Genomic DNA, 18,850 nt, shown 5'->3' with positions numbered 1-18,850 from the left:
CTGGCACAGACCGTATAAGTCTGCCCAGCACTATCCCCACCTCCCAACCACCAGCCCCGCCTCCCAACCACCGGCTCTGGCACAGACCGTATAAGTCTGCCCAGCACTATCCCCGCCTCCCAACCACCAGCCCCGCCTCCCGCCACCGGCTCTGGCACAGACCGTATAAGTCTGCCCAGCACTATCCCTGCCTCCCAACCACCAGCCCTGCCTCCCACCACATCTACTCTGATTTTCAGGATATTCACAATGAATGAATAAGCAAGAGAGAAACTGGCATATTGTGATTGGGTCTCTCCACTGTAATCAAATTATCTTGCATACTCATTGTACATATTCTGAAGCCTGACTGACAGTGGAAAGGTTTGGGAAATACTGCTCCAGAATATATTTAAAGTTGACATTAGAATAAAAATGAATTGTGGTTTTCGTTTTTTTAATTTAATTATTATTTTTTTTGTAATAGAATAAACCTATGGGTTTCTGTCTAGTGGAAGAGTAGCCTAGTGGTTAGCACAGCGGACTTTGATCCTGGGGAACTGGATTCAATTCCCACTGCAGCTCCTTGTGACTCTGGGCAAATTACTTAACCCTCCATTGCCCCAGGTACAAATAAGTACCTGTATATATACTATGTAAACCATTTTGAATGTAGTTGCAAAAAACACGGAAAGGTAGCTTGCAGATAATTCAAGAGTAAGTTGAGAAAGAACATCACCTGCAGTTTAAGCCCAGAATAAGGAGCTTCTGAAATATGGCTTGTAAATGGATTCATTCTCAATCCTATTACCCGCTGGCAAACCAATAGAATGTTGTGTAGTTCCTTCAGTTTCAAAATATTTAGGTTATTTTTGCTCTGTATGAGTAACAGATGATCTCCCCAAAATTCTGAGATGTTCCAGGGTTCTTCTGCGAGATATATATATATATCTATGATCCATTTTCAGGTTTCTTAAAAAGCAGGGATCGATCACATCAGAAATTCTATTCACAGATGACCAAAACACAAATGTTCATTCGCTTTATTGAAGAATGCTCGTTTGTCAGTGATAAAGATGCAAGCTTGGCCTTTTTTGATGACTGTGTTGAGAAGGTGAGTCTCTTTCTATGTGCTTTGCTTGTTTACTCCAATGCTGAGTGTATTCTGCACATGAGAGGACTGCAAGAAGCCCACTTGTTTGTGCTGTTTACTTATTTATATATCTCGCATGTAGATTGTGTTTGCTTTAAAAAGCTCCTGTCTAAAAACTCTGAATGTTTTGATATTTCCTAGGCTATGGGTTACCTAGTATCTAATGCTACACAGCTCCGAAATAAGGGGTCATAAGCCCCCTCTACTCCTTCCCAAGTCTGTATTAGGAGCCATTGTTATCTGGTAGAGGACAAATTGGAGGTTCTTTATTTTTCAATTGTTTGTATATTGGTAACAATGGTTTAATAAAAATCAAATCGTACAATTGATTTGTATGGGGGTGATTTTCTTTTGAAGTGCTTGTTTTCCATTTAGCTGAGAAACTACTTTGTGTCCCGTACAGTTCAATAGACTAGGCACACTGCATACCTTTGTCTCATGTAAAAGTAAATGTTAAATAGCAGGTACATTGCAACACACCTGGCACAGAATACTAATTAAGCGTTGTATATTATCATCATAGCTAAGAGCTTTGATTCAAGGCCTGACTTTGGTTCAGGATCTAAAATGAGAGACACTTTACAGGCCCATGACTCTAACCTGAACTCCAGTGTGACTGCAGAACTCATGATCTGTTGTGACACTCTCATGCAGCAGAATGATGAACGGGCGTAGGTGGAAAAACAGAGTTCGTTTAGCAACATGGTGGTCACAGATGTTTTAGTGAAAAATAGAACAAGATAACTCCTCAGGAAGACGACTTAGTCTTCCAGGAAGAGCTAGTCCATTATTAGCTTTCCCAGTAAATACTAACCACATTATTATAATGGCTATTAGCATTTCCAAGAAGAACTAACCCACTCATTATCATAGCCAATCAGTGTTAACCATTATATTAGCATAGATCCAATAAGGTGTAATTATTCTCGTATTACCTGTATCCTGAATGGGCATATAAAAATGAGTGTACTTCCTACTTCAGTGGAGAGACAGTCACAGCCAGTACCTTTGTGCAAGCAGGGCTGCTCTCTCATGAGAAACCAATCAATTGTATCTGCATTGGCAAGCAATCCTATTGCTTTCTCATAAGTAGCCTTGGGTCTTTTATATCTGCAAATTGGTTTTGGCTGGTAATTTGGGGTGGGGGCAAAAAACTACTACTACTACTATTTAGCATTTCTATAGCGCTACAAGGCGTACGCAGCGCTGCACAAACATAGAAGAAAGACAGTCCCTGCTCAAAGAGCTTACAATCTAATAGACAAAGAATAAATAAAGTAAGCAAATCAAATCAATTAATGTGAACGGGAAGGAAGAGAGGAGGGTAGGTGGAGGCGAGTGGTTACAAGTGGTTACGAGTCAAAAGCAATGTTAAAGAGGTGGGCTTTCAGTCTAGATTTAAAGGTGGCCAAGGATGGGGCAAGACGTAGGGGCTCAGGAAGTTTATTCCAGGCGTTGGGTGCAGCGAGACAGAAGGCGCGAAGTCTGGAGTTGGCAGTAATGGAGAAGGGAACAGATAAGAAGGATTTATCCATGGAGCAGAGTGCACGGGAAGGGGTGTAGGGAAGGACGAGTGTGGAGAGATACTGGGGAGTAGCAGAGTGAGTACATTTATAGGTTAGTAGAAGAAGTTTGAACAGGATGCGAAAACGGATAGGGAGACAGTGAAGGGTCTTGAGGAGAGGGGTAATATGAGTAAAGCGACCCTGGCGGAAGACGAGACGGGCAGCAGAGTTTTGAACCGACTGGAGAGGGGAGAGGTGACTAGGTGGGAGGCCAGCAAGAAGCAGATTGCAGTAGTCTAAACGAGAGGTGACAAGGGTGTGGATGAGGGTTTTGGTAGAGTGCTCGGAAAGAAAGGGGCGGATTTTACGGATGTTGTAAAGAAAGAAACGACAGGTCTTGGCAATCTGCTGGATATGAGCAGAGAAGGAGAGAGAAGACTGTAAACAATTCATACGTATGTATACCAGTTCTGTACTCTCATGAGACATTACTATTTGTTATCTATCCTTGGTAGGGAATAAACAATTGCATTTCTTATACCTACGTAACCTTGGTTTATTTATTCCACCTATTAGGGGGTAGCTGGTCCATACTACTCTAGGAAGGGGATAAATAAACCTAAAAAAATTCAGCGTGTCATTGGTTAACTATTGAATTCAAGCTTCTCATGAGGGGTGCTCTATTTCACATATGAGTATTTTGGAAATGTTCTTCTGTTTTTAATTTAAATGTTTGCCTTTCGTATAGCAATTGTAGTGGCAGATCCTTAAGAAATCATTGTTGGGTCTCAGTGCTGTTTCCCAGTAGCCTGAGAGTGATTTCCTTATTAAGATAACTTAGTTTACACCTATTCATTGGTAGGCTTACAATACAAGGGGCCTATATATTAATGCATGCTATTGCTATTACATAGCTTATTTACCAATAACACAGCTTAGTACCAGGAATTTTAAGACAACTCAAATAAGTATGCATGCAAATCAGCTGATTATTATGCAAAATGAATAACACAGCTTGCAGTAAACTTCACAAACTGCCTTATTTTTAGTCAAAGTTGACACTTCGAGTGGTGTTAATAAATATTCCGCCAGTAGCATACTCCCAATAATGTGTGAACCAATTCTTCCAGGGAGCAAAATAAAGTGGCTAATGCAGTGAAAATTCTTCCTCCAAACCATTTTAAATTACAAGAACTCCCCCCCCCCCCCCCCCCCCTCCACATTCATCAAAGGCTCCCTCAGTAAAATTAACAGTCTCTCCCCTAATGATAATCTTGCAGTATTGTAGATTAATAGATTCCACAATAAACATACTATTTTGCAACAGTTTAATAAATAGGCCCCTAAGTTTGTACCTAAGGCAGTGGAGTGTAAAGTGGCTTTCTCAAGGTCATAAGGAGCATAACATGAGTTGCCATATTGAGTCAGACCAAAGGTCTGTTTCGGCCAAGCATAGTGGTGGGGCTGAGGTGATGTATTGCTTGTCTTAAGGGCCACCTGAGGGGTGGTGTGATACTTCACCTCAGGTATTCCTAGTCTAGCAGACATGCCAATCTCTTGACCTGGTCTGTCCTAACACACCAAAAGCCAAGGTAATCTAGCAGTCCTCCCTCACCCCGACACATGAAACACCTTGGTAGTCTAGTGGCTCCCTTCATTCCATCCTCCTTGACTTGACCTCCCTTCCCCTGATATAAAAATAATAAATCCCTGTAGTCTAGTGTACCCCTTCCCCTCCTTGAGTCACCTCCTCACCCCCTCAAAAAGTCGAAAGGCAGGAGTGATTGCCACCAGTATCATTCAGTATGTTTGTGCTTGACCCCTAGTGGTACGTTCTGATGTACTGCTAGGGTTCAATCTATTAGATAAAGCAGTATTCCATATCATCAAGCTGATCAATCCATAGACTGGTGGGTTGTGTCCATCTACCAGCAGGTGGAGATAGAGAGCAAACTTTTGCCTCCCTATATGTGCTCATGTGCTGCCGGAAACTCCTCAGTATGTTCTCTATCTCAGCAGGTGGTGGTCACACACAGCGGCAGCTCTGGCTAGGCCTCCAAGCCTAATTCTTAGGTTTTGTTGAGTGCCTGGGGTTGAGGGCTCTTTTGAGCAAGTGCAAACCTGGTGGCGCCAGGTCCCTCCTTTTCTCCCCCCTCCCGCTGGCTCCGTTAAAAAAAAAAAAAAAAATTTTGAACGTCCTTAAAGGCGTTTATTTCGACGTTATTTAAACGTTTATTGCAGCTACTCACTGGGACACCAGGTCGTTACAGCTCGGAGCGGACAGCAGGTAATTTTTACCTTTTTATAGCGGGCAGGGGTTCCCCGATTCTTCTCCTCGTGGCATATGGCGTCGGAGGGCGAGGGCGCAAAGAGTCGCTCCCCGGATCGCTTGAGCGCTTCTAGAGGGGATGCGGGGGTCTTAAAGCCTGATTCGCCCTTGTTGGGTGACAGTTTCGTGACCGATGAATGTCCCGGTCCTTCCTCCGGCGTGGCGGTTTTTCCCGCCATAACGCCCATCCCCCGCTCCTCGCCTCCGCCATCTTGGCCGGCCACGCGGCTCGGACGGCTTCTTCGTGGGCCGCCCTTGAGGTTGGAGACATTAATGCCATGAACGCCCTTAATTTGGGCGACGGCACAAAAGCGGCTAAAGTTAGCGCCGTTCTTCCCGCGCGGCTCCTTCGCGGAGTGTCGCGCCGGACGCCATTTTGGATGCGCAGCATGTCTCTCCCCCGCTCTTGCGAGCGCCGGTTGAGGGTGCGTCTAGGGCTGTAGCTCAGGCTGCGGAAGTGCACAGTCTGGGGGGTTTCTCCCCGAGTTTGTTTGCTGCTGCATCAGGCCTTCCTTATGCAAAACGCTGCCCCTGCTCCCTCGTCTGGTAAAGAGGTTGAGGTTCCCAGAGGTAAACGCCCTCGGGTTGATTCCCAGGCCTTGGAGGACTTTGTCTCCTCCGATGTAGATGAGGGCAGCGTATCTGAGTTCTCCCAACGGTCCTTTGCGGATTCCTTGGAGGAGACGGATCCCCGCTCGGATGGAGCGGATGACCCCTCTGCAGCGGCTCTTTAGCTCAGAGGTTTTGCCCAACCTGTTAGTGCAGGCCATGGGCATTTTGAAGATTTCCTCTCCGGAGGACGTCTCTCCCTCAGCCCCTGTTGGCTCTGCCATTATGCTGGGGACGAAGCGCCCGCCTAGAACCTTCCACGTGCATGATGCCATGCACACCTTAATTTCGGCTCAATGGGATGTCCCTGAAGCGAGCCTGAAAGTGGCTAGGGCTATGTCCCGCCTCTATCCGTTGACTGAAAGTGAACGTGAGGCCTATCTGTGGCCTACCGTGGATTCTTTAATCACTGCGGTGACTAAGAAAACGGCGTTGCCGGTGGAAGGTGGCACGGCCCTAAAGGACGCCCAAGACAGAAGATTGGAGGCGGCCTTAAGGTCGTCCTTTGAGGCGGCTGCTTTAAGTTTGCAGGCCTCAGTTTGCGGCTCCTATGTGGCCAGGGCGTGCCTGACTATGGTGCAGCGGGCTTCCCCCTCGGATCATTCCTTGAGGGCTGATTGGCCGGCCCTGGAATCGGGCTTAGCCTATTTGGCAGACTTGCTGTATGATGTCTTGAGGGCCTCAGCTAAAGGCATGGCTCAGACAATCTCTGCGCGGCGGTGGCTTTGGCTGAAACATTGGTCTGCTGACCACGCCTCTAAATCCCGCCTGGCTAGATTGCCTTTTAAAGGCAAGCTGCTCTTTGGGGTCGAGCTGGACAAAATCGTGACCGATCTCGGCACGTCTAAGGGCAAGAAGTTACCAGAGGTCAGGGCTCGGGCTAGTACTCGTCCCGGTACCTCCAGAGGACGGTTTCAGGAAGCCCGTCGGTACCGCCCGGGCAGGTCGGGTTCCTCTGCCCCCTCTTCCTTTAAGAGGAATTTCTCCCCCAAGCAGCATTCCTTTCGCAGAGACCGCCGTCCCGGAGGTGCTCCCTCCGGTCCTCCCCCAGGGTCTCGTGCCCAATGACGGGGCCTTGGTCCACGCCCCGTGCAGATTGGAGGACGGCTGTCCTCGTTTCTGGGCGAGTGGACCACAATAACTTCAGACGCTTGGGTGCTGGAAGTCATCAGAGACGGCTACAAGCTAGAGTTCTGCCGACCCTTAAGAGACGGGTTTGTACTCTCTCCCTGCAAGTCTCCGGTCAAAGCTGTGGCAGTGCAGCAGACTTTGGACAATCTGATCCGCCTGGGTGCGGTCGTTCCGGTGCCAGAAAGTCAGCTTGGCAAGGGGCGTTACTCCATTTACTTTGTGGTACCAAAGAAAGGAGGTTCTGTCCGGCCTATCCTCGACCTCAAAGGGGTCAATCGGGCCTTGAAAGTGCGGCACTTTTGCATGGAGACTCTCCGCTCTGTTATAGCGGCAGTGAAGGCAGGGGAGTACCTGGCATCCTTGGACATCAAGGAAGCGTACTTGCATATTCCCATCTGGCCTCCTCATCAACGCTTTCTGCGTTTTGCAGTCCTGGGCCGACACTTCCAGTTCAGAGCCCTCCCGTTCGGGTTGGCTACTGCTCCGCGGACCTTTTCCAAAGTAATGGTGGTCATCGCGGCCTTCCTGCGAAAGGAAGGAGTACAAGTCCATCCTTATCTGGACGACTGGTTGATCCGAGCCCCCTCTTATGCAGAGTGCGGCAAAGCTGTGGACCGGGTAGTTGCTCTTTTGAACTCCCTGGGATGGATCATCAACTGGGAGAAAAGCCAGCTGCGCCCGACTCAGTCCCTGGAGCATCTGGGAGTTCGATTCGACACCCAAGTGGGCAGAGTGTTCCTGCCAGACAATCGGATTGTCAAGCTTCAGGCTCAAGTGGACCAGTTCCTAGTAGCCTCTCCTCTTCGGGCTTGGGACTATGTGCAGCTGTTGGGCTCTATGACGGCCACGATGGAAGTAGTGCCCTGGGCCAGGGCTCATATGAGACCACTACAACAATCTCTGCTGCAGCGCTGGACTCCGATGTCGGAGGATTATGCTGTGCGCCTTCCCTTGGACCCAGCAGTGCGCAAGGCGCTGAGCTGGTGGATGCAGACAGACAAGTTGTCTGCGGGAATGCCTCTGGTGACCCCGGAGTGGATTGTCGTCACGACGGACGCCTCTTTGTCGGGCTGGGGAGCCCACTGCTTGGGAAGGACAGCGCAGGGGCTCTGGTCTCCTGCAGAGGCAAAGTGGTCTATCAACCTCCTGGAACTCAGAGCCATTCGGTTGGCGCTTTTGGAGTTCATCCCGGTACTGGTGTTGAAGCCGGTACGGGTCCTGTCGGACAATGCCACGGCTGTGGCCTATGTCAACCGCCAGGGAGGTACCAAGAGCGCCCCTCTAGCCAAGGAGGCTATGAATCTATGCCAGTGGGCAGAAGCGAACCTGGAGCAGCTGTCAGCGGCCCACATTGCCGGAGTCATGAATGTCAAGGCGGACTTTCTCAGTCGCCATACCTTGGAGCCCGGAGAGTGGCAGCTATCTGCTCAGGCGTTCTTGGACATCACGAAGCGCTGGGCCAGCCGAGCCTAGATCTGATGGCGTCATCGGCCAATTGCCAAGTGCCGCGCTTTTTCAGCAGAGGACGGGACCCTCGATCCCTGGGAGTAGATGCTCTTCTCCAACAGTGGCCGACTCAAGAGCTTCTCTATGTGTTCCCGCCCTGGCCCATGTTGGGCAGGGTGCTAGACCGGGTGGCAAAGCATCCCGGCAGGGTAATCCTGGTGGGTCCGGATTGGCCCAGACGTCCCTGGTATGCGGACTTGATCAGGCTCTCAGTCGACGATCCTCTGCGACTGCCAGTGGAGCAGGGCCTGTTACATCAGGGTCCCGTGGTGATGGAGGATCCCTCTCCCTTTGGTCTTACGGCCTGGCTATTGAGCGGCAGCGTCTGAGAAAGAAGGGCTTCTCAGACAAGGTCATCTCCACTATGCTGAGAGCGAGGAAGCGCTCTACTTCTACTGCTTACGCCAGGGTTTGGCGTATATTTGCAGTGTGGTGTGAAGCAGGCTCACTTTCTCCCTTCACTGCTCCAATTTCTTCAGTGTTGGCGTTCCTGCAAGAAGGTCTGGAGAAAGGCCTGTCGCTCAGTTCCCTTAAAGTCCAGGTAGCGGCTCTGGCTTGCTTCAGGGGCCGCCTGAAGGGTGCTTCCCTGGCTTCGCAGCCAGATGTGGTGCGCTTTCTCAAGGGAGTTAATCACCTGCGCCCTCCTCTGCACTCAGTGGTGCCTGCGTGGAATCTCAACCTGGTGCTGAGCATTGCAGAAGCCGCCTTTTGAACCCTTGTCGAGGGCATCTCTGAAAGACCTGACGTTGAAAGCAGTCTTTTTGGTGGCTATCACTTCAGCCAGAAGAGTTTCCGAGCTCCAGGCGCTCTCATGTCGAGAGCCCTTTCTGCAGTTCACTGAGGCAGGAGTGACTATTCGCACAGTGCCTTCCTTCCTGCCCAAGATTGTTTCTCGCTTCCATGTGAATCAGCAGCTCTGTCTCCCTTCCTTTCGTAGGGAGGACTACCCAGAGGAGTACTCTGCTCTTAAATATCTGATGTGAGACGAGTCATCATCAGATACTTGGAAGTGACCAATGAGTTCCGGAAATCGGATCATCTGTTTGTCCTGTTTGCAGGTCCTCGTAAGGGTCTGCAGGCTGCTAAGCCTACAGTGGCAAGATGGGTCAAGGAAGCCATTGCAGCGGCTTATGTGGCCGCGGGGAAGGTACATAAGTACATAAGTACATAAGTAGTGCCATACTGGGAAAGACCAAAGGTCCATCTAGCCCAGCATCCTGTCACCGACAGTGGCCAATCCAGGTCAAGGGCACCTGGCACGCTCCCCAAACGTAAAAACATTCCAGACAAGTTATACCTAAAAATGCGGAATTTTTCCAAGTCCATTTAATAGCGGTCTATGGACTTGTCCTTTAGGAATCTATCTAACCCCTTTTTAAACTCCGTCAAGCTAACCGCCCGTACCACGTTCTCCGGCAACGAATTCCAGAGTCTAATTACACGTTGGGTGAAGAAAAATTTTCTCCGATTCGTTTTAAATTTACCACACTGTTGCTTCAACTCATGCCCTCTAGTCCTAGTATTTTTGGATAGCGTGAACAGTCGCTTCACATCCACCCGATCCATTCCACTCATTATTTTATACACTTCTATCATATCTCCCCTCAGCCGTCTCTTCTCCAAGCTGAAAAGCCCTAGCCTTCTCAGCCTCTCTTCGTAGGAAAGTCGTCCCATCCCCACTATCATTTTCGTCGCCCTTCGCTGTACCTTTTCCAATTCTACTATATCTTTTTTGAGATACGGAGACCAGTACTGAACACAATACTCCAGGTGCGGTCGCACCATGGAGCGATACAACGGCATTATAACATCCGCACACCTGGACTCCATACCCTTCCTAATAACACCCAACATTCTATTCGCTTTCCTAGCCGCAGCAGCACACTGAGCAGAAGGTTTCAGCGTATCATCGACGACGACACCCAGATCCCTTTCTTGATCCGTAACTCCTAACGCGGAACCTTGCAAGACGTAGCTATAATTCGGGTTCCTCTTACCCACATGCATCACTTTGCACTTGTCAACATTGAACTTCATCTGCCACTTGCACGCCCATTCTCCCAGTCTCGCAAGGTCCTCCTGTAATCGTTCACATTCCTCCTGCGACTTGACGACCCTGAATAATTTTGTGTCATCGGCGAATTTAATTACCTCACTAGTTATTCCCATCTCTAGGTCATTTATAAATACATTAAAAAGCAACGGACCCAGCACAGACCCCTGCGGGACCCCACTAACTACCCTCCTCCACTGAGAATACTGGCCACGCAATCCTACTCTCTGCTTCCTATCTTTCAACCAGTTCTTAATCCATAATAATACCCTACCTCCGATTCCATGACTCTGCAATTTCTTCAGGAGTCTTTCGTGCGGCACTTTGTCAAACGCCTTCTGAAAATCCAGATATACAATATCAACCGGCTCCCCATTGTCCACATGTTTGCTTACCCCCTCAAAAAAATGCATTAGATTGGTGAGGCAAGACTTCCCTTCACTAAATCCGTGCTGACTTTGTCTCATCAGTCCATGTTTTTGTATATGCTCTGCAATTTTATTCTTAATAGTAGCCTCCACCATCTTGCCCGGCACCGACGTCAGACTCACCGGTCTATAATTTCCCGGATCTCCTCTGGAACCCTTCTTAAAAATCGGAGTAACATTGGCTACCCTCCAGTCTTCCGGTACTACACTCGATTTTAGGGACAGATTGCATATTTCTAACAGTAGTTCCGGAAGTTCATTTTTTAGTTCTATTAATACTCTGGGATGAATACCATCAGGTCCCGGTGATTTACTACTCTTCAGCTTGCTGAACTGACCCATTACATCCTCCAAGGTTACAGAGAATTTGTTTAGTTTCTCCGACTCCCCCGCTTCAAATATTCTTTCCGGCACCGGTGTCCCCCCCAAATCCTCCTCGGTGAAGACCGAAGCAAAGAATTCATTTATTTTCTCCGCTACGGCTTTGTCCTCCTTGATCGCCCCTTTAACACCATTTTCGTCCAGCGGCCCAACCGACTCTTTGGCCGGTTTCCTGCTTTTAATGTATCTAAAAAAATTTTTACTATGTATTTTTGCTTCCAACGCTAATTTCTTCTCAAAGTCCTTTTTTGCCCTCCTTATCTCCGCTTTGCATTTGGCTTGGCATTCCTTATGATCTATCCTGTTACTTTCAGTTGGTTCTCTTCTCCACTTTCTGAAGGATTGTTTTTTGGCTCTAATGATTTCCTTTATCTTACTGTTTAGCCACGCCGGCTGACGTTTAGTCTTTTTTCCCTTTTTTCTAATACGTGGAATATATTTGTCCTGAACCTCCAGGATGGTGTTTTTAAACAGCATCCACGCCTGATGCAAGTTTTTTACTCTGCGAGCTGCTCCTTTCAGTCTTTTTTTCACCATTTTTCTCATTTTGTCGTAATCACCTTTTCTATAGTTAAACGCTAGCGTACTTGATTTCCTAGTTTCACTTCCTTCAATGCCAATATCAAAACCGATCATTTTATGATCACTGTTATCAAGCGGCCCTCGTATCGTTACCCCCTGCACTAGATCATGAGCACCACTAAGGACTAAGTCTAGTATTTTTCCTTCTCTTGTCGGCTCCTGAACTAGCTGTTCCATGAAGCTGTCCTTGATTTCATCAAGAAATCTTATGTCCCTTGCGTGTACAGATGTTACATTAACCCAGTCTATATGCGGGTAATTGAAATCCCCCATTATTATTGTGTTGTCCAGTTTGTTTGCGTCCCTGATTTCCTTTAACATTTCCGCATCCGTCTGTTCGTCCTGGCCAGGCGGACGGTAGTACACTCCTATCACTATCCTTTTCCCCTTTGCACATGGAATTTCAATCCACAGTGATTCCAAGGAGTGTTTTGTTTCCTGCAGAATTTTCAATCTATTTGATTCAAGGCTCTCGTTAATATACAATGCTACCCCTCCACCAATCCGATTCACCCTATCACTACGATATAATTTGTACCCCGGTATGACAGTGTCCCACTGGTTATCCTCCTTCCACCAGGTCTCAGAGATGCCTATTATATCTAATTTTTCATTTAGTGCAATATATTCCAACTCCCCCATCTTATTTCTTAGGCTCCTGGCATTCGCATATAGACATTTCAAACTATGTTCGTTGTTCCTAAGTACATCATGCTTAGTACTTGACAGTATTAATTGGCAATCTTTTGTCTGATTTTTATTGTTATTTAAAGATACCCGATCTACTACAATCTCTTTTGCAACCTCACTATCAGGATACTCTATCTTCCCTGTTATGGTGATATCTTTGAAAGATACCTTATCCCGAACCATGCTCTTTTGAGCGACTGTCGGCCTTCCCCCCATTTCTAGTTTAAAAGCTGCTATATCCAGCTGAAGGCTCACTCCACTAGAGCTCAGGTGGCCTCGATGGCAGAGGCCGGGTCCGTCTCCTTGGAAGAGATATGCAAGGCGGCAACTTGGGCTTCGGCTCATACATTCTCCAAGCATTACCGCTTGACTGTGGCTGCACGGGCGGAGGCCCGGTTTGGAGCTTCAGTGTTGAGGTCAGGGATTTCAATGTCCCGCCCTGGGTGAGTACTGCTTCGGTACATCCCACCAGTCTATGGATTGATCAGCTTGATGATATGGAAGGTAAAATTATGTATCATACCTGATAATTTTCTTTCCATTAATCATAGCTGATCAATCCATAGCCCCTCCCAGATATCTGTACTGTTTTTATTCTGGTTGCATTACAGGTTCAAGTTTAGTCTTCAGTTACTTCAGAAAGACTTCGTGTTCAAGTTTTTCACTTGGATTCTTCAAGAGTTGAGACGAGTTTGTGTTACAGTGAGCTGCTGCATTCCTCTCCCCTCCGTTTTACGGGGCTGGATGAGATTTAAATTCTGCCGGCACTCCCTCCCGCTTCGTGCGGCTGTAGGGCAGCTTTGTACCCCTCCCGCTTCGGCGGTGTTAGGGTCAGTCAGCTCCTCCCGCGATTGCGGTTGCAGGATAAGCCAGATCCCCCCGCATCGGCGGGTGTGGTGTCCCTCCCCCGCTCCGCGGGGATGAGCTGGACGGATTCCCCTCCCCCACTTGTGTGGGGATGAGCTGGGTTAATTCCCCTCCCCCGTTTCGGCGGTGGTGAGCTGGGCAGAGTGTCCCTTCGTGGGTGTAATTCTCTAAGTGCTGAGTCCTGCGGATGGAGCTTTGATATTGACATACTGAGGAGTTTCCGGCAGCACATGACCACATATAGGGAGGCAAAAGTTTGCTCTCTATCTCCACCTGCTGGTAGATGGACACAACCCACCAGTCTATGGATTGATCAGCTATGATTAATGGAAAGAAAATTATCAGGTATGATACATAATTTTACCTTTGTCTTATCTACATGAAATAGTGTTTTTATTATTATTTTTTTTTAGCCCCAGTACTGTGGAATTCTTTACCTGAATATAACAGACTTGAAAAATCATATACAGCTTTCCGTTCTTTATTAAATCTTATCTGTTTCAAATACCTTTTAATTGTCTTTAATGGGATTTGTTGGATAGCGAGCAGGGTGGTTCAACTGATAGCACATGGAATGTATGAATGATTGGTATCTTAATGTTCTCTTGCGTAGATGATTGTCCTTTTCCTTTCACATAATGGAGCTTCTTTTTCCTGTTTTGTTTTTAGTGTTTTAATGTTTTGTTTTTGTGTTAATACTTTTAATTATGTAAACCGCTTTGACTTGCCCCGCAAATTAAGCGGCATATCAAGTTTAATAATAAACGATTTGGTAAACTGACTGCTATAGTGGGGCATCCTACCAAATAAGGTAATGCTTTGGTAAACTGACCCCTAGCAGTGCATCAGAATGCACAGGTGGGGGGGGGGGGGGGGTCAGGCACCACCATTTTGAATGATGGCAGCGCAAGAGCAGGAGAAAGTGGATGTTACTCCTGCCTTTCAACTTTTTTTTTGGGGGGGGGGGGATGTCTGTGGGTTTGGGTATGAGAGGGGGGGTAACCTACAGCAAGAACCTACCTAACCCTTCACTACCCCAATTGCAAAGGCATAAAATACAAATCTTCACATGCCACTAGCCTTTCCTTTATAGGCATACAACTTTGGAACTCACTACCCAAAGACCTGAAACTCACAGAAAACTACCTACAATTCAGAAAAAAACCTGAAAACGCATCTTTTTAAGAAGTCTTTTGCCCCCTGGATCTGCCTAATCCCATACCACCATACATCACAAAAAGTTCAGAAATGGAAAACAATAATATTAACCTCTCTCACAATATGCTAATATATCAACCTAAGCGTTTATTGTACTTCTGTATTATGTACTAGACTTCTACAAATCTAAATTTTGTAACCGCCTTTTTAGCAATATGTAAGCCACATTGAACCTGCCTATACGGTAGGAAAATGTGGGATACAAATGCAATAAATAAATAAATAAATAACCTAGAGGGATTTATTTTTTAAATCAGGCGTTCAATTCTGGTCACTGTATCTCAAAAAAGATATAGCGGAATTAGAAAAGGCTCAAAGAAGAGCAACTAAAATGATAGAGGGGATGGAACTGCTCCTATATGAGGAAAGGCGCAAGAGGTTATGCTCTTCAGCTTGGAAAAGAGACAGCTGAAAAGGGTATGATTGAGGTTTACAAAATCCTGAGTGGTGTGGAGCGGGTGGAGGTGAATCGATTTTTCACTCATTCAAAAAGTACAAAGACCAGGGGACTCTCAATGAAATTACATGGAAATACTTTTAAAACAAATAGGAAGAAATATTTTTTCACTCAAAGAATAGTTAAGCTCTGGAACTCATTGCCAGAGGATGTGGTAACGGCGGTTATTGTAGCTGTTTTTTTAAAAGGTTCAGACAAGTTCTTGGAGGAAAAATCCATAGTCTGTTATTGAGATGGATGGGGGAAGCCACTGCTTGCCCCGGGATTGGTAGCATGGAATGTTGCTACTATTTGGGTTTCTGCCAGGTACTTGTGACCTGGATTGGCCACTGTTGGAAGCAAGAATCTGGGCTAGATGGACCATTGGTCAGACACAGTATGACTATTCTTATGTTCTTATGCTAGACTGCCAGGGTTTTGGAAATATTGTGGTGTTGAGGGGGTAGGGTGCAGACCTGATGGCTTTTTTTTTTTAGTTTATTAGGCATTTGATATACCGCCCTTCAATGAAAGAAATCAGAGCGGTGTACAAAGCAATGAGGGTATTGGAAAGGAACTACAAAACATAGACAGGACAGGGATAGAACAGAGTGAAAATCAGAAAGAAGAGGGAGAGGAGTAAACAGAGTGAACCTCCAGAACTGACAGCGAGATCATCCATGGGTAAGGAAGGAAAAGGGCTGGGAAAACAAGGCATGCTTATTGTTTACTGCACCTAGACAGTAAACTTTTGTGAGACGCTTACACTAGAAGCTGTACGCTCAGCAATCAGTGCGTGGCTCTAACACACAGCTTTCTGCATTGGCCCTTCAATAGGCTTGGAAATTGACCTTACCCTGCAGGACAGATGAAGCACATTTCCCTCACTGTGTAGCTAACATGATAGGTTTGGAAAATGTGTGTAATGCTAAGTGGAGTGGTATTTGATCCTCTGCCACTTTATTTTTTGATTACTAAGCTGTTCTCTGAGAGGAGTACTGCAGATAAAGGAGTAAAGGTAAGTCTTACTGTGTCTTTCCAAGCTCATATTTATAACTCACTGTAGTGCTGTATACTGCATCCAGGAGAATTCATGTAGCAGGTTTGTATAATACTCAAAATCAAACTTGCTTCAGAATAGTCACAGTCCTTACCCAGCTTTAGCCATGCAGGATTTTGTTCTCCAACACTTTTTTTTAAAAAATTCTCATTACAGATAACAAATCTACAGTCAGAGAAAAAGATTGGTATTCAGTCAGTATTCTTGCTATGAAATTCTAGTTCCAAACATGGAGAATGAGGTACCAAAACAACAATTTATAGTAATATTAACAGCCCAATACACTGAAATTACTTCTAGAAAGACGAAAGCTAACATACATCCGCCATAAATATTACCAGTTAGCCAGACATTTATTTTCTATAGGTTTTATCTTTTTTGGTTTAGCCTCATGCCTTTTCAATAGTAGCTCAAGATGAGTTACATCCGAATATTGTAGTTGTCCTATCCTCAGAGGGTTTGCAGTCCTATACTTGAGGCAATGGAGGGTTAAGTGACTTGCCCAAGATCACAAGGAGTGCTAGAGGGATTTAAACCCTGCTTACCCTGGTTCTCACCCTTTCCTCTTACCATTAGGCTGTTTATCATTGTAGAAATATTTCAGATCATTAGACATGCAAATATAAATGTTTTTCCTGGAAATTTAATAGTACATTTAGGGCCCTGTTTATTAAGCAGCACTAAGGGCGCGCTAGGGTTTTTTAGTGCATGCTAAACTTTAGCACGCACTAAATGCTAAAGACACCCATATATTCCTATGGTGACTCTAGTGTTTAGCGTGCGCTAAAAACACTAGCGTACTTTGAAATTAAAAATAAAAACCAGGAAATACTAAAGAAAAAGCCCACAGGTGCAATAAAAAGTTGTTTTCATACATAGTAACATAGTAGATGACGGCAAAAAAAGACCCGCACGGTCTATCCAGTCTGCCCAACAAGATAAACTCGTATGTGCTACTTGCTTTGCAGGAGATAAATCTGGGAAAAAAATAATTTTATGACTATAAAACAGTGATTCTTGCTGCTTCTTTTTAAAGCAGCATCACTTAGATTTCTCGAATAGGCTATCAAAGAGACGTGGAAGGGCATTTTCAACATGACATCTAAGTCCGACTTTAGACGTTTTGCAAAAAAAAGTAAAAAATCTGAATAAGAAAGACGTTCATTTTCCAAAATGAAAAATGTCTATCTTTTGTTTTAGAAAATGCTGTTTCTAACAACATTTTGTGCTTTGGACGTTTTGTTTTTTTTGGTTCTTTTTCAAAACAAAAATGCCCAAGTGAAAAATGTAGAAAATCAAGCTATTTGATGTAGGAGGAGGCAGCATATTTAGTAGACTGGTCTCCCAGACATCCCAGAAGATAAATGGGGCACCCTAAGGGGCACTGCAGTGGACTTCAAAAACATGCTCCCAGGAACACATCTCCCTTGTCTGCTCAGCCCCCCCCCAAAAAAACCCACTGCCCATAGCTATACATAATAGCCCTTATGGGTGAAGGGGGCACTTATATGTGGGTACAGTGGGTTTCTGCTGAGTTTTGGAGGGCTCACAGTTTCCACCACAAATGTGACAGGTAGAGGGAGATAGGGACCACCAGAGTCCTCCACACCATGGTGCTCTGCACTGATCACTACACTACTCCAGGGACCTGCATGTTGCTCTAAAAGACCTGGCTGTAACATCTGAAACTGTCATATTTGTATTCACATTTGTGGGGGGTGGTAGTGGGTCAGTGACCACTGGGGGGTATTGGGGGGTCACCCTTGATTCCCTCCAGTGGTCATCTGGTCATTTAGGGTATCATTTTGTGTCTTAATAGATATGAAAACAGGTCTAGCTCAAAACGTCTTAGTTTTAGTCCTGGACAGTTTTGTTTTGTCCCATTATGGCTGAAAAACGTCCAAGTATTAGGAACGCCCAGATCACGCCTTTAACATGCCCGACACACCCCCTTTGTGGTTTGAATGCACTTCTGACGGATTTCATAGAAAAACATCTAAAAATTGGTTTTGAAAATACCAGTTTGGACGTTTTTGTGAGAAAAATGTCCAAATGCAGATTTATGCCACTTTTTGGATGGTTCTCTTTTGAAAATGAGCTCCATAGTAACATAGGTACGTAGTAAATGATGGCAGATAAAGACCTGTACGGTCCATCCAGTTCTGCCCAACAAGATAAACTCATTTTACATGGTATGCGATACTTTATATGTATATCCGAGTTTGATTTGATCTTGTCATTCTCAGGGCACAGACCGTAGAAGTCAGCCCAGCATTGTTCTTGTACTAAAAGTTCTGAAGCTAACATCGAAGCCCCTTAAAATTTACACTCCAGCCCATCCATATCTATTCAATCACGATCAGGGCACAGGCCGTAGAAGTCTGCCCAGCACTGGTGGATGCATTCCTTCTAAACAGGATTCATTTGTGTTTATGCCATGCAGGTTTGAATTCCATTACCGTTTTAATCTTCACCATCTCCCGTGGGAGGGCATTTCATGTACCCACCACTCTTTCCATAAAAAAATACTTCCTGTCATTACTCCTGAGTCTGCCCCCCTTCAACCTCAATTCATGTCCTCTAGTTCTATCGCCTTTCCATCTCCGGAAAAGGTTTGTTTGCAAAGCCAACTGGGCTGCAGTCATTGAAAACGGTGTGTCCTCACTTCTGGAATAGAGAGATGTTTCTGTGGCCAGGCCACAGCCAAGTGAAGGGTATGGCATGTTAGTGGCACTGAAAATCACACACCAGCTGTCAAAATGTACAAGTAATAGTTTTCTGTATTTTCAAGTAATGTATGCACATCTCTTTTGCCGGTTAACACAATGAATTAGATTTATGAGTCTTTGAGTTTTTATGGCAGCTATTCCACTGTTGCTTCAGTAATTTAATTACAAACATGGGATTACTTTGATAGTTTTAC

The 18,850-nt window shown here is 45.8% G+C and overlaps 1 protein-coding gene across 1 annotated transcript in view; it reads left to right on the top strand.

Moving 5' to 3' along the window:
• DENND4A (DENN domain containing 4A) overlaps nucleotides 1-18,850 on the top strand; it is a 576,041-nt gene that overhangs the window by 230,841 nt on the left and 326,350 nt on the right. The window contains 1 exon segment of the mRNA XM_030189785.1: nucleotides 948-1,093. Within this exon segment, the coding sequence (XP_030045645.1) occupies nucleotides 948-1,093 (146 nt within the window).

The sequence above is a fragment of the Microcaecilia unicolor genome, chromosome 1 (assembly GCF_901765095.1).
Source record: "Microcaecilia unicolor chromosome 1, aMicUni1.1, whole genome shotgun sequence".
NCBI classification, from domain to species: domain Eukaryota; kingdom Metazoa; phylum Chordata; class Amphibia; order Gymnophiona; family Siphonopidae; genus Microcaecilia; species Microcaecilia unicolor.
This window is presented reverse-complemented; position numbering and strand designations above follow the sequence as displayed.